The sequence below is a fragment of the Sebastes fasciatus genome, chromosome 10, assembly GCF_043250625.1.
Source record: "Sebastes fasciatus isolate fSebFas1 chromosome 10, fSebFas1.pri, whole genome shotgun sequence".
Taxonomy (NCBI): domain Eukaryota; kingdom Metazoa; phylum Chordata; class Actinopteri; order Perciformes; family Sebastidae; genus Sebastes; species Sebastes fasciatus.
Window position 1 is genome coordinate 13,900,960 of NC_133804.1, and position 13,886 is coordinate 13,914,845.

Here is a 13,886-nt window from a genome sequence, read left to right on the forward strand (position 1 = left end):
CTAAGGAGGGCAATTTGGCCCTTCAAACACTCATAAAATTAAAATGAAATAAAATGACAGACTAAATATTACGACGTTCTATTTCTAACACCTGATAAATAAGAATGAGTGGGTTAAGACTGTATTGGGTGATTCAAATTAGTTGCACATTAACCTTGTATAATTGCAATGAAGTATGCTGTGTCTGTTGCTCTGAGCATGCTGAACAGCTGAATTCTGCTGTTGGACGCAGATTGGCTACACGGTTACTACATGTGACGTGAATGCTACACAAGCAGCGTGTCAGCAGTGTCTGCATGTCCTCTGTCAGTGTCACACCGGTTCCACTCTGTCATTTTTGTCACATGCAGTCAAGATCTTCTGACTCACGAATCACAATAGGAGCTTAAAATGATCCTTTTTTTTTTTTTTTTTTTAAAGGGGACCTATTATGCTTTTCCCCTTTCCTGTAGTGTGGTATATAGTTTTTTGTGCATGTAAAAGGTCTGCAAATTTACAAAGCCCAAAGTCCACGCCAAAGGGAGTTACTCTCCCCCACGGAAACACTTCTTCTGAACTACCTGAAACACCTTGCCTCAAGTCCTGCATTTTTGTTACTGTTAACGGCTGTCACCCTTTCCTGTCCCCCTTCACACACACTCCAAGAAAGTGAACGCAGAGCTGTTGCTGTCTGGGAGAAGATTTGGCTACCTAAAAACACACAGCAGTACTGGGACTGGTACTGGTCCGGTCTTGACTCTGTCTCGCCTGCCTTGGTCTTAGTCTTGACTTGGTCTCAACCCCTCAAAGTCTTGGTCTTGGTTATGAGTTTGGTCTCGACTACAACACTGTGTCCCGCAACCACACATTTGACTGTAAAAAGAACGGAACCACATATTTATGATTTCATTTGTTTTAATTAAAACCCACAGAATCATATCATTGCTTCCACTGAGAGAGAAACCCAAATCAGCTTGTTTGATTTAGGTTTAAGTTCAGACTGTTGTCTAGGAGACAGCTGAGTGATATATTTTTTTTTAGAAAGTAATTATATTTCTATTGAGTCAACTTCTTCCTGCACTGTAAGGGCTTTCTTGTGTTCTGCTATAAGAAGTAACATTTCAATTCAATATTGACATTTTTAAGACCTTTAACAATAAATGTGACTGCCGAGTGATTCTGATAAATACTGTATAAATGCCTGCATGCATACACTTTGGAGACCATATAGTATAGGTCAGAATTTGCACATATTTGCATGTTTTGGAATAAACTGTTCCCTTTGTGGTTACAAAATACTGCAGTAGCCTCTAATGATCAATACGGTACATGCGCCTTATTGTTCCAGATAAGTTTGGTGAATTGACTCCGCAGCAGTCGGGGTCATTGGAAAAATCGACAGAGTGAATGAAAGAGAAGTGCCCCGGAGATATTTTTGGATTGACTGCTAGAATACAGTTTCCACCTGGCAGGTTTTTGTTCAGAGAACATTTGACTTCCTGGTGCTATAATGAGGCTATGACATCGAACACTATTTCAACTGTCAGCAGTTAAATGATAAAAGTAAATAGCTCTGTGCTTTCAGAGCAGCGGCAGCAACGTGTTGGATCGCTTTCCTCCTAACTATATCACATTCAGAATATTGATCGTAGAGGAAATGATGGAAAGCGACGGCATGAGGCCCGTCATTGTTATTCATATGTCATCAACGCTGTGGTGTGGCGATGGATATTGTGAGACGGGCTAAAATCCTGTGTCTTACAACGCCATCACGAATATAAAGAGGTGGCAGCTCCAGGTCTTACCACAAAATATCACTGGCAATGCTCTCTGCAGATTGGTATTCGCTAAATGTCAATGGAAAATATAAGTGCTTTCCCACCGTCAGAGGACTCCGTCAGTCATATTTACATCTTCATTCACATTCTTTTATTTTTTATTGTCTTGCTGCTCAGTTCAAGGTGAACTGGATTATCTCAAGACTGACAAAATAAAAATAACACAGAGAGGCAGGGGAGCGATGTAGACACTGATGGAGCAGAGGGAAACAGCGGCCATGAAGGGAGGACAGGCATACGATTGACCCTTTGCTAAACCCCTCCCCCCCCTACGGCGATCGTCCAATCATGGCTTAGCAACTGTAACCAAGCACAGCAGGCTTGTCAAGCTTTAGATTTAGAGCGATACTCTGCATTTAAAGTGGTTGGATGGTGGTGTCCTTTAATAGCCTTTCTCAAACCAAAAACACAAGAGCAACAGAGTACCTAGGTCATGGATTATCTGTTTTGAGATGCAATTGTTAGCATGTCTGGCCATGTAGCTCACTACCTACAGTAGTAGCCGAGTATTAGGGCTAATATCTGTGAACACAGCAGCCTAAGTTTATGGGGTTATAGGTTACATTAAAAGGATGCCCATTGATGAATAGCTTATCCATTACGTTACAATCCAGCAACCCCAGTCACGTTACCTCAGATAGCGTTATAGTAAAGCGTTTCCCAAACACATTGGTTACTCTTCATCCTAAAAGACTTTTCTCTTGTACTGTAACTTTAAAAGTGTTTGAAAACATGAACAAATATGCAAGTTAAGCAGCCAAACAAGGTTATGTAAGAACAAACTAACCATTTCTCCTACTAACTACAGTAGCTCTACACCAAAGAATATAGAAGCAAAGAGACGAAACTCCGGTGCATTTTTGACAACAGCTGCTAGATGACGCTGCTGTGGCGCCGCCGCCATTTTGGACTGAAAATGCCAATGATGTCTATGGCCATGTATGTATAAAGAGAAATCTATTTTGTAGGTCCTTGACATGAAAAAGTTTGAGATTGCTCTCACAATCTGTGTGCTGGATTTTTCTAACTTCCATGTATGTCCATCGCTAACTTTATGCTCCTCTGGGAAGCAGCTGGGCAAAAAAGTTTAATAAGTAAATAAGTCAGTAATTAGTTATAATGGTATGCATATTTATAATATTTTGTTGTTCAACACAGGCCATTTTGGTAGAGACATTAAATATATGACAATAGAATAGATATAATATTGATTTTACTTTTGTACGGCACTTTGTAGGGGGACGTTTTACCGGCGTCCTTTCAGTTCAGAATGGTGGAGGTGTAGCTCTGCTGCTGGGCGCTGACGTTGCAATGGAACAAACAATTGACTTTCACTTCTTAGCAATATAGGTTCTTTGTCTACACTGGGACATGTTAGTTTTAGCTTCAGCCTCATAGCACAATATCATGTAGCCTATGTAGCCATCATGTGTGTTTTTATACCGCCTTTTTACAGGGTTCTCATTTTAAAATGAGTTGACTAAAAACATTAAGAAGTCAACTGGAGACAGCATTTTCAACCAACTTGTGAAGCTACAGCTGATAAAATCTGCCAGAGACAGGCGTTGTTTCAGCCGGCAAACAACAGAATGAAAAGCATGCTTTTGCCTTCCTCTGTCTGAACTGTTTTTAAAAACAAATATGAATTTTGAGTGGTAAATCTGCCACTATTGTCATTGTAAACTGCACACTTGTGGTTTGTTTCATAAGTTGCCTTTTCTTGACCACTTTGCGGCATTTAAGGAAGGAAAGGTTGTGACTGCTGTAGCAAGCTTAAAGGAAGACACTCAGGAAGAAGGAGGGACATAAGAGAAAGCTAAAAGCATATAAAGACACCGTATAGAGGGGTTAAGAGAGAAAAGAGGGAGCAAGCGACTCATAAATCAAGGAGAGGTGAGATTGCTGAATCAGGGTTGATTGTGCCTGGGAGAGACAATAAAGCCTGTAATCATCTGTCTCTGCTGCACAGACCTGGCAATTATCTGCCCATACCTGACCGCCAGAACAGAAAGGGCAAGGTCCAGCTACCTTCACCCTATAGAGCTTGAGATTTTTAAGGGGAAATTTGTCTGCTGATGCAAACCGAAAGCACAGAAAAAGCAATATTCACTCTTGGAGAGTAAAGAATCGGGGGTAAACAGAGGATTTGGTCAAAGGAGTGTTGCGGGGATTGTCAGTTTTTTCCCGGTGAGCCATATGTGATGTTTGGGAGTGATTCAAAAGAACGAGTGGTGATGTCAGCTTGGACCTTTCATCTCTATCTACCCACACATGTATTAACACACACACACGTACGGTATCCTGTCAATATGTTACATCAGATAAAAGAAGAGTAGCCAATCATTAATATCACTGCCTACGGAAGCTCCATTTGCTTCCAGTGCAGTTCCTTCATCATAACGTCTGCTTTCATACAGCTGTCTCATAATGGCATTTAGGGTACAAATTTACCTTCATTTCCCTCCAATACATCTGAGCCTGAAGCATATGGACCATCGCTCTCTGACTGAAAGCACTACACTAATGCCTAAAAGCATTTTTTTGCCAGCCCCAATATAAGAGCCAAATGAATAGTGTGGCCGTAATTAATCTTTTCTATTGACTGAATAAAATCTCTTGGTGGAACTCAGCGAGCGAATGCACTGCCTTTTCACCACAGAATAGGAGAGTAGGTGTATAGGAGTTCGGAGAATAATTGCAAAGTTGCTTCCAGTATTGTGGATGATCAATGCTTTTATCAAATACAAATTAAAAGCCAAAAAGGCACTCAAGAACATAATACATCATCACAACAGGTGCTCTGTGTCGCACATCATGAGCAGAAGGTCATTTGTCATGTGGGTTTGTTTTGTTCATTCACTGTTTTATCAACAGCAAAATTAGAAATCTGAGAAGATGTATTGTTACATGCTTTTGCTTTTTTTTTTTTAACTTGTGTAAAGATTTTTTTGCATTTAAGGTCAGAGATCATTTAGCGGCTTTTCTCAACATGACAGGCATCTTTTTCAGACAATGCTAACAAGAAAATCACAGCAAAGCAATAACACAATGGATCAATGATCTTTCATTGACTTCCAATTTGGTGACCCAAAGCAGCGTGCGAGAGTGAACAACGAATCAAAGATATCAGTGATACCCAACCAGGTACTTGTACCCCGGGGTATATTTTCTGTAATCTAAAGATATCAGTGATACCCAACTAGGGTTTCTTGTACCCCGGGGTATACTTCTGTAACCTAAAGATATCAGTGATACCCAACCAGGTACTTATACTTAGGGTATACTTCTGTAGTCTAAAGATATCAGTCATACCCAACTAGGTACTTATACCCCAGGGTTTACTTCTGTAGCCTAAAGATATCAGTCATACCCAACTAGGGTTTATTGTACCCCAGGGTATACTTCTGTAGCCTAAAGATACCAGTGATACCCAACTGGGGTTTCTTGTACCCAAGGGTATACTTCTGTAGTCTAAAGATACCAGTGATACCCAACCAGGTACTTGTACCCCAGGGTATACTTCTGTAGCCTAAAGATATCAGTCATACCCAACCAGGTACTTATACCCCAGGGTATACTTCTGTAGCTGTAACAGGGTAGGTGGAACGATTGTGGCTTAGCTCAACTAATTTGGAAAAAAGAAAAAGAAATTATGAGTTGAGTAAAAATATATATCCATATATTTTCTGTTTAGGAAGAAAATAAAAAATCCCAAAAGAATTATGAATTGGTGTGATGCTGATCTTCAGTAAATGTATAGTTACAATAACCAGTAACCTACAGCTACTTTTAGCTAACTGCACCCACCAACATGGGTCAGTAATAACGCCTAAGTAATGGATGGAATGGAACGAACAAGTGATGAATAAATAGTTGAAATAATTAGCTAAAAGTAATGGATAAAGAGTTTAAATTGTTGGGTAAAAGTATTTGGATAAACAGTTGAATACATGAACAGTTAGCTAAAGGTGATGGATAAGTGGTTAAAACCGATATTAACATGAACAATTCAATTGTAAATATTGCAACAATATTCACTTCATGTGGTGTTACTGACATACACTTTAATAGACACATTTGGCACGTGACGGGTGGGGTCAATGAAGGGGTACTTAAGCTCATCTGACACGGTTGTCGGGGTACGTCAGACAAAAACGGTCGGGAACCACAAAAAAATAAATAAATAACTCAAAATAATACAGACAAACGCAGTTGTCTGTCAATTTTCCTTTTGCCTCAGAGCCAGAGGGTAAAAAAACATACACCCTTGAAGACTATTTTCCCTTGTCACTCCTCCTGGTTTAGCCAGCAGTCAGTGTCCATATTGCCTGGGGAGCTGCACTACCTGATAAGCGGAGGTAGAGGCTCTCTGACACATCTGTCTGCTTGATGAGCCAAGTGTCAAAGCCCCCCAAAGTGCTGGATGGAGTGCATCAATAAACGACTTTAATCCCCTCCTGGGGCCAATGTCCTCCCACTAATAAGGGATCGTCTTACACCACTGGCAGCAAGGAGAGAGCTAAAAGTGGCTTGGCATGGGCCTCTGCACGGGGATGTACTGTACGCAGGGAATTGTCTGTACACAGGTATCAGCCTGTAAATCACACGCGCCTGCTGTTGCCTTAATTGCCGGATTGAATAGGTGTTTTATTTCCTCCTCACCTTCCCCTCCTTCTTTTGCCCTCTCTTTTCTCTTTAAAGTAGCGCCTATTTGTCATCACTCTTTCTCTCTAACTTCTTTTTTTGTATTTCAGCCTCTTTTCCCACCTCCGCTATGCATCCAACTCTGCCCCAGACAGTCTCACTTTGCCAGACAGAAGAGGAGAAGCAGAGGGATGGGGACCGGTAGCTGGGCAGTATTGGTTGTGCTGAAGGACGTGTGGGTTGCTGCCATCCGCAGGGAAGATCCGATGAGTGTTCTCGTCAGAGTGACCCTAATTAACCACATATTATCTGCAGGCTGTGCGGAGGATTAAGGCCCTCAGCTCTGGACCCTAAAGGCCCGGAGACCCAAAGACAGAGGACTAAAGCACACTTCACATTCTGCCTCAAAGCAAGACACAGGGAGGTGGGGGCCCGGCGTGAGGCTGGGAAAAAGAACCATTCAGACAGAGGAAGATAGCTTGAAGCATATCTGGACCTTTCTATAATGAGCAAATAAACATAGCAAATCCGAACTGCGGCGCGGGAGGAATATGCAGCCACCCTTTCTGGCACCCTCACAAAGAGGAAGACATCTTGTGTCTTTGTCTGTCACATCCTGAACACATCCATCCCTCCTGCCCAGGTGCTGTTTGAACAAATTGAAGTTTCTGTAGGAGGAGGGGATCATTATTCTATTGGGAGATAATGAGCTCATTTTCTCATTTGACATTAGAACACCCAGAAACGAGCACTTCGCCGTGTTGACAGGTCGTCATACAGGCGGCGCGCTGCTGCATTAAGCCAGTGTCTATTGTCAACAAGGCAATGCAATCTGGGTGCTACACAAAAAACCCTCATTGACGCAACACAATAAGCAGCCCCCACAGGCAGGCACAGACTCTGATTCCTGTAGAAAACATTTCAGCAGCAGCTGTGACATACCTCATTTCAGATGAAAGACGAGCCAATATCAACAACATGATTAAACAGAAGATTAACTGGCACCAACCAGTCCAATCCAAAGGTTATAGCTCATAAGATGCGTCGTTTCTTAAAGTGTAATGTGTTATTACAAGAGTTACGAGCTGCTAGCGAATACAGTAGATTTCCCATTTACATAACACCAAACTACTGTATAAAATAGTGCAGTGTTAACAGTTCAAGCATTTACAGGGCTTTCATAAAGTATTACAGGGTAAATCTATCCTCCGCTAACCCTGGTGTGCAGCTGCTATTCTGAGCCACTGGAACATTTCCTGTGGTTCCACGCTGTAACTCAAGGTTTAAGCCCCCCGACTCAAGGCCCACGCTGTCACCTACCTCGGTCGGTGTCGTAGAGGTAGACAAACTTCTGCCACTTGTAGTGAGAGAGCAGGCTGAGGACGGCGCCCCGGAGGGCGGGGCGCATCTGGATGACAAACTGCACCTCGTTATCGGTGGGGTAACTGGGCGTGACGAAGGAGGTGTGCAGAGCGCCGCAGAACGAGGTCAAGGTGTTCATGGACTTCTTGTCGTAGAATCCGAAGATGGCGTACACGCCGCGGGAGAACTGGGAGCAAACTGCAGGGACAGCAGAGGGCGAGAAGAGGACACGAGCGTTAAGACATTATTCAGCAAAATATGCACATTCACAAATGTGTGCCTCATCACTTCAGGCAGAAATAGATCAACTGGGTGGTTTGACCCACCACTAATAGCCAATTAAGGCTTTATGTGACTCTAAATGACCCCAAAGGCATGTTGACAAAGCATTTCTAATACTGCATATCCTGTACAAATATGAATAATTATACAACAACAGTATATAACTCTATAAAGTCACTGTAACAACTTGTTTTCTCATTCAACAATTATTTCCATTATCAATTAGTCTGACATTCATTTCCTTGATTAATACATTCATTATTTTGTTTATTTAATGTAAGAAAATAGTGAAATATGACCGTAATAATTAACCACATCTCAAGGTGATGTATTCAAATTGTTTGTTTTAGTTGACCATCTGTCCATATGACATTGTTTTTCTTGAAAAATGACTAAAGCAAAATTTGAATTGAATTTTCGGTGAATTTTCTGACGATTGACTAATTGATAGACTTATCATTGACTATATTTACATGCACATTAATATTCCACTATTATTCCGAATATGACAATATTTCAAATTTGATAAGGGTCATGTAAACAGCATATTCAATTTGGATATTCTGAGTTAGGCCTTATTCCGAGTGGAACATTTTCTGATTAAGACATGTGGGATATGCCGATATTATTCAGATTTTAGAAGCATTTTTTGAATATGTATACAGCACATTCGGAATATGCGTCTCAATCTGTGTTTTTACAGCAGTTTGAGAAACACAGCCTCTTGCCTGTTTACTGCCAGCTCTGTGCGTTGTACACAAACCAACTAGCCGATAGTTTACGTAGATGCATGCCCAATAGAAAAGTCCACAATTCTGGTCGACAGGAGAAACACACCTACTTTTAAACATTATGACAGACTTGGATCTCAACAGGTTTTTTGGATATGCACAAATATTGCAACGCCGACCTTTTGAAAATGGTGTTTGAAGGAATGAAAGAGGGAGGCTGTGTTCACACGGTCGAACAAGTCCGCCACCGGCTACGTTAATCGGAGTACACGCATGTAAACAGGAGTATTAGCGGAATATACATGTAAACAGTTTAGTAGGAATATTGTCTTTTTCGGAATAAGAGTAAAAAACAGAATATTTTGTGCATGCAAACATAGTCATTGCTCCTCTATTATTCTTTGATCAAAGGATTTAAATAAAAAATGTAGCCAATGGTCTTTGTCATTAGGGATACTACTCAGCCTGTCCCAAGGACTGAAAAAATAACCGTATCCTGTGTTACACATTGGGGCTGTGGAGTTTGACAGATGTGGGTATTTACCAGACAGCAAGGGTGTAATGAAAGACACTATCAAGTAGCATTATGGGAAGTGAAGGATCCAGAGTTTTTAGAGTTTGGAGACTAAGAACTACAAGTCCTTGGTCGAATTTTCTTTTCTAATCTGTCTATTTCGAGTCCCCTCTACTGTGAAATCACTGGAGTTCCTGTTTAATTGAGAAAATAATTGGTGACTTAATCAATAATGACAAGATGATTTTTGTTGCAGCTCTAAATAATACCCATCCCAATATAATTCAATATACACCTGGCACCAACATTCATTATCTGGATATGGATAATCTATCTGAATAAGAGAAATGCATGTTAATAAACAATGCACCAAGACCGCATGCATTGCATCAGATAGTGAAAGAATCTGGTAATGCACTAGTGCAGCGGTCCCCAACCTTTTTAGCGCCAAGGACCGGTTTAACGTCAGACAATATTTTCACGGACAGGCCTTCAAGGTGTGGCGGATAAATACAACAAAATAAAATGATACGACCGGCATAAAAACAGTGGTATATTGTAAATATAATAATAAACGTGAATGCACTGTGTACTCATATGCAACTTTATTAGCAGCGTCCTCTTAACATCGCGCCAACAACATAACATGAGTATCATCCTCTCTGCCCCCTAACGCTCTCTGGTCGCTATGGTAACGTTTAAACATGCCTACAAAAATAAGATACAGATACACCACAAAAACGAATATAAAGTGCATGAAAAAATTAACTCACCATAACGCTAAATCAATGTGAGCCCTGAGCTTGTTTCTCTGCAACGAGACGGTCCCATCTAGGGGTAATAGGAGACAGTGACTCCTGGTATTGTCTGTTAAATGCAGCTTTCTTTTTCTTGGAAGTCGTTGGCCCTTCTTCTGTCTCTTCACTGGGCCTTTTCCCCTTCCCAAAGAAACTCTCCAAAGACGTCTGTTTTTTACTCATTTTGCTAGCTTGTGGGTTAAATTTTAGCGTTAACGTATCACTACGATGTAACGGAGAGAATCCGGTCATTTTTCAAAATAAAACATCATTCAGATTCAGATAATAAATAAAACGGAAATAATGTAAGTTATTTATTCTTTCTGTGCGGCCCGGTACCAAATGACCCACGGACCGGTACCGGTCCGCGGCCCGGGGGTTGGGGACCGCTGCACTAGTGGACTGCAATGTGACAGGCTGTCAGCAGTAAATGCAGGCGCCGGTACAGTGAGTGTGTTTGTTTTGGTAGCAAAGTGGCAGCCAATGGATAGAAAAAGCCACGGCGTTCACCGAAGGTCTCTAGCTCCCACCAGTTATCGCTCTGTTCCCTCATCCACGTTGAACGACTCACTGCAGCATTCGCAGCAGCTGGGAGCGCCACTGCTGCCTGTCACCGCTGCTGCTGCTGCCTCCTACGAAGGAGCTGAAAAAGACAACTCTTTCTGCCTCGAGTGGAACGCAGTTTCACTTCCAATGACCCACGACGTTTGTGTTTTGTTGACGCCACCATGTCAGTAACAGCTACTTGGTGTCTTTGCATAGATACAAGGTATTTCAATACAAGATTGACCCCACTTTTGAGGGAAAAAAACAACCCTTTCTGACAAGCTGCACAAAAACTAGACTCATGCTCAGTGAAATGACTATCTGAGGCGACCAAAGGTAAAAGAAAATAAACAGTTACACCATCATTTGAATGCTTTTCACTTGAACAAATCTATAACAACCACTTCGGGGGGAATGAACATCTGAGTAATACAAGCATCAGCGCGTGCATCTGATGACATTTCTTGAGAGGCAAAAAAAAAATGTTTCCATTTGTTTGTGTATTCATCATCAGGCGCTCTAGTGGGATGGCGTGAAATTGTCAGGCAGGAGCGACTTCCATTCAGTCAGAAGCCATTAATGCGTAAACTAACATTCAGAGCTACAGGTGTGTTTTGCTTTCCCGCCCTATCATGAATGGCTGCTCACTTATTCTGATTGACTCTCAAGTGCTCCCGCTGGGTAATCAAGTATTCTTAACATCCGTAAACACTTTGAATATTCCAGTACAATGGTTGGATGACAGGAGGGAAGGCACTATCCAATAATGGCTATGTTAAATATTTGTTTACGATTGGCTGACGGGGATTCATTCAATTGGCATGGTGGGATAGCTTATTTAAATACAAAATACGGAGTTTTAGCATTCTCCGAGGTTGCCGATGCTGAACTGGAAACAATTCATCACCAACGTGACAGTTTCCATTTTGTGCCTTCATCCTAATCAAGATAAAAATCACACACACACACACACACAATAACAATCTTTTTCTGCCGTCTTTGTGAAGAACGGTGCTACAGTACGTGCGAAACCTTTCAGACACTCAAGAGGACAACATGACAGCGCTCACGTATTCGGTTCTTAAGCACAATTGCCGTGTGAATGAGGGATCTAGTCGCTGGTGGGATTTGCCTCATCCTTTTTAATTCTATTCCCTCCCTATCTGTCCTGGTACAGACACCTCTCTCCCAAGGTATAAGCATCCATTCTCAGCAACACACACACACAGGCAAGCTCACACACACGGATGCAGACATACAAACACACACACACACACACACACAACGCTGCTTACTGATAAGTGAATCAACAGATGGACAGCAGTATTGTGGGTAAGTGCTGCAGGGTGAGTGGTGCAATCTCCCACGCTGAATGGGGAGCCAGTAGGAGCCGCAGCCCTCGCCGAGGCCCAGTTTTCTCTCTCTGCACTCCCTCTTAATTTGGGCCAGTACTGACACAGAACCTCTCCCAGGGGACCAGATCTGGCAGCCTCTTTTCTTTCTGCTCGGCTGTCCTCTTGCTTATTAGGTTGAGCTTTGAGCGAGCTTCAACAACAGATATGTCCACACACGCACACATACACTCATCTCGCTCCCTGTAACCCCGTTAGACATACAGTGTCTTTACACTGCACCCTTTTTCAGGGTCGCCACCTTATTGCAGTGGAAAGGTTTGCGTGTCGCGGGGATCCCATGAGCTGTGCCATCTAGAGCGATCTGAGTATGTTCTCCCATGGCGGTGAGGTTTGACATGACCTGTTCTGTTTTGGAGGCACACACAAGCCGGTCTCACTGCACCAGATCTGCCAGCATCCTGCATCACAGCTGCACCTCCACCTTCTCCAGAGCATTTGTGGCCCTACAGGGCTTGCTTTCGCAGCCACATGCATGCTATAAATAGACCCAACCACAGTTAATGTTACGCTACATACAATCAATGAAAGCAGCGTAATTATTTTTTTTAATGGAGAGCCATACGTTGCGCTGTGCAGAAACTTCTTGTTTTTAATCACTACTGGCACATTTCCATGGTCAGAGGCTAACAGGCCACACCACACGTTGAGGCGTCATAAGGTGTTTATACACTGTAGCATGGAGGTGATGGTAAATCTGAGCTCTCAGGTGGAGCTATAGCAGCGCCGTTGATCATGATCGATTAAGCAAATGCGTCCCCGCATTAGTAAAAAAAATGACCCCTTCCCTTTTGGCAGGCTGCAACCATCATTTTCACAAACTGCTGTGAGAAAAACAATTTGCTGTTTCACTCCAGCGCTGCCGGTGGAGGAAAACAAAAGAAGTGTCGGCTCTTATCACCAACAGCCGGGATCACCTGCGAGGAATGAGCTAGTTTCTTTTTTTTCTTCTTTTAAAATCACGCATTCTTTTGCATCACAGTGTAACTTTCTAATTAATCTGCATTTTTTTTTTGTTACAAGCTGCACCGATTTGCTACCTCGCTAATTTGCGGCGTATGTAAATTTCTTACCCTTTTAAATGTTAATAAACTCTAATTCTTTCAGTCAAGGGTGAATAACAAGACAGCAGTACAAATGAGTAGACTATACAAAGGAGGGGAAGTTTATTAATAGGAACAAAAAAAAGCAATCAGTAGAAACATATTGACCAAGAGGAGTTGAATGTTTCCTTTGCAGTGAAAAGGAAAGTCAATTCAAGATTGCAGCTTAATAAGTTCAATAGAAGAACACAAATGACTGGTTGTATCTTCATTTCTGAACATAGTTTCCTATTATTTGCAATTCTTAGCACCCAAACTCAGAAGTCAAACTGTTTTTGACAGACTGTATGGATGGAAACTTCTGGATTACCCTCTCGCAGCCAAAAATTTGCTATACTCTGTATATGTATGTATTCCTCCTAGAGATGTCCCTCCATGCAGTACTGATCCTCCTCCTCCTCCTCCTCCTTCCTCCAACACCTCACTCTCCTCTTCCTTCTCTCTTCACCACTCTATTTGACCTCTCCTTTTGTTGCCTCAGCCATCTGGTCATCCCCCAAAGCATACATCCTCTTCAAGCGTGGCAGTATCTCTCTCCACCTGAGTGCCTCTCTCCTTCTCCTCTCACATTGTTTCCCCCATAATATCGCCCCGCTCCATCAGCGGAGCAGAGATTGGTGTTGGACTGTGGTTAAAAAAAAAAGAAAAGTAAAAGAAAAGTGCATTCAGGAGAGAGAG

At 42.1% G+C, this 13,886-nt stretch overlaps 1 protein-coding gene across 4 annotated transcripts in view; it reads right to left on the minus strand.

Moving 5' to 3' along the window:
* The window catches only part of gria3b (glutamate receptor, ionotropic, AMPA 3b), a 98,471-nt gene that overhangs the window by 57,717 nt on the left and 26,868 nt on the right, over positions 1 to 13,886 (minus strand). For all 4 annotated transcript variants that reach the window (XM_074648323.1, XM_074648321.1, XM_074648320.1 and 1 more), the window contains exon 3: positions 7,782 to 8,021. In XM_074648323.1, the coding sequence (XP_074504424.1) occupies positions 7,782 to 8,021 (240 nt within the window). The remainder of the gene's footprint in view (positions 1 to 7,781; positions 8,022 to 13,886) is intronic.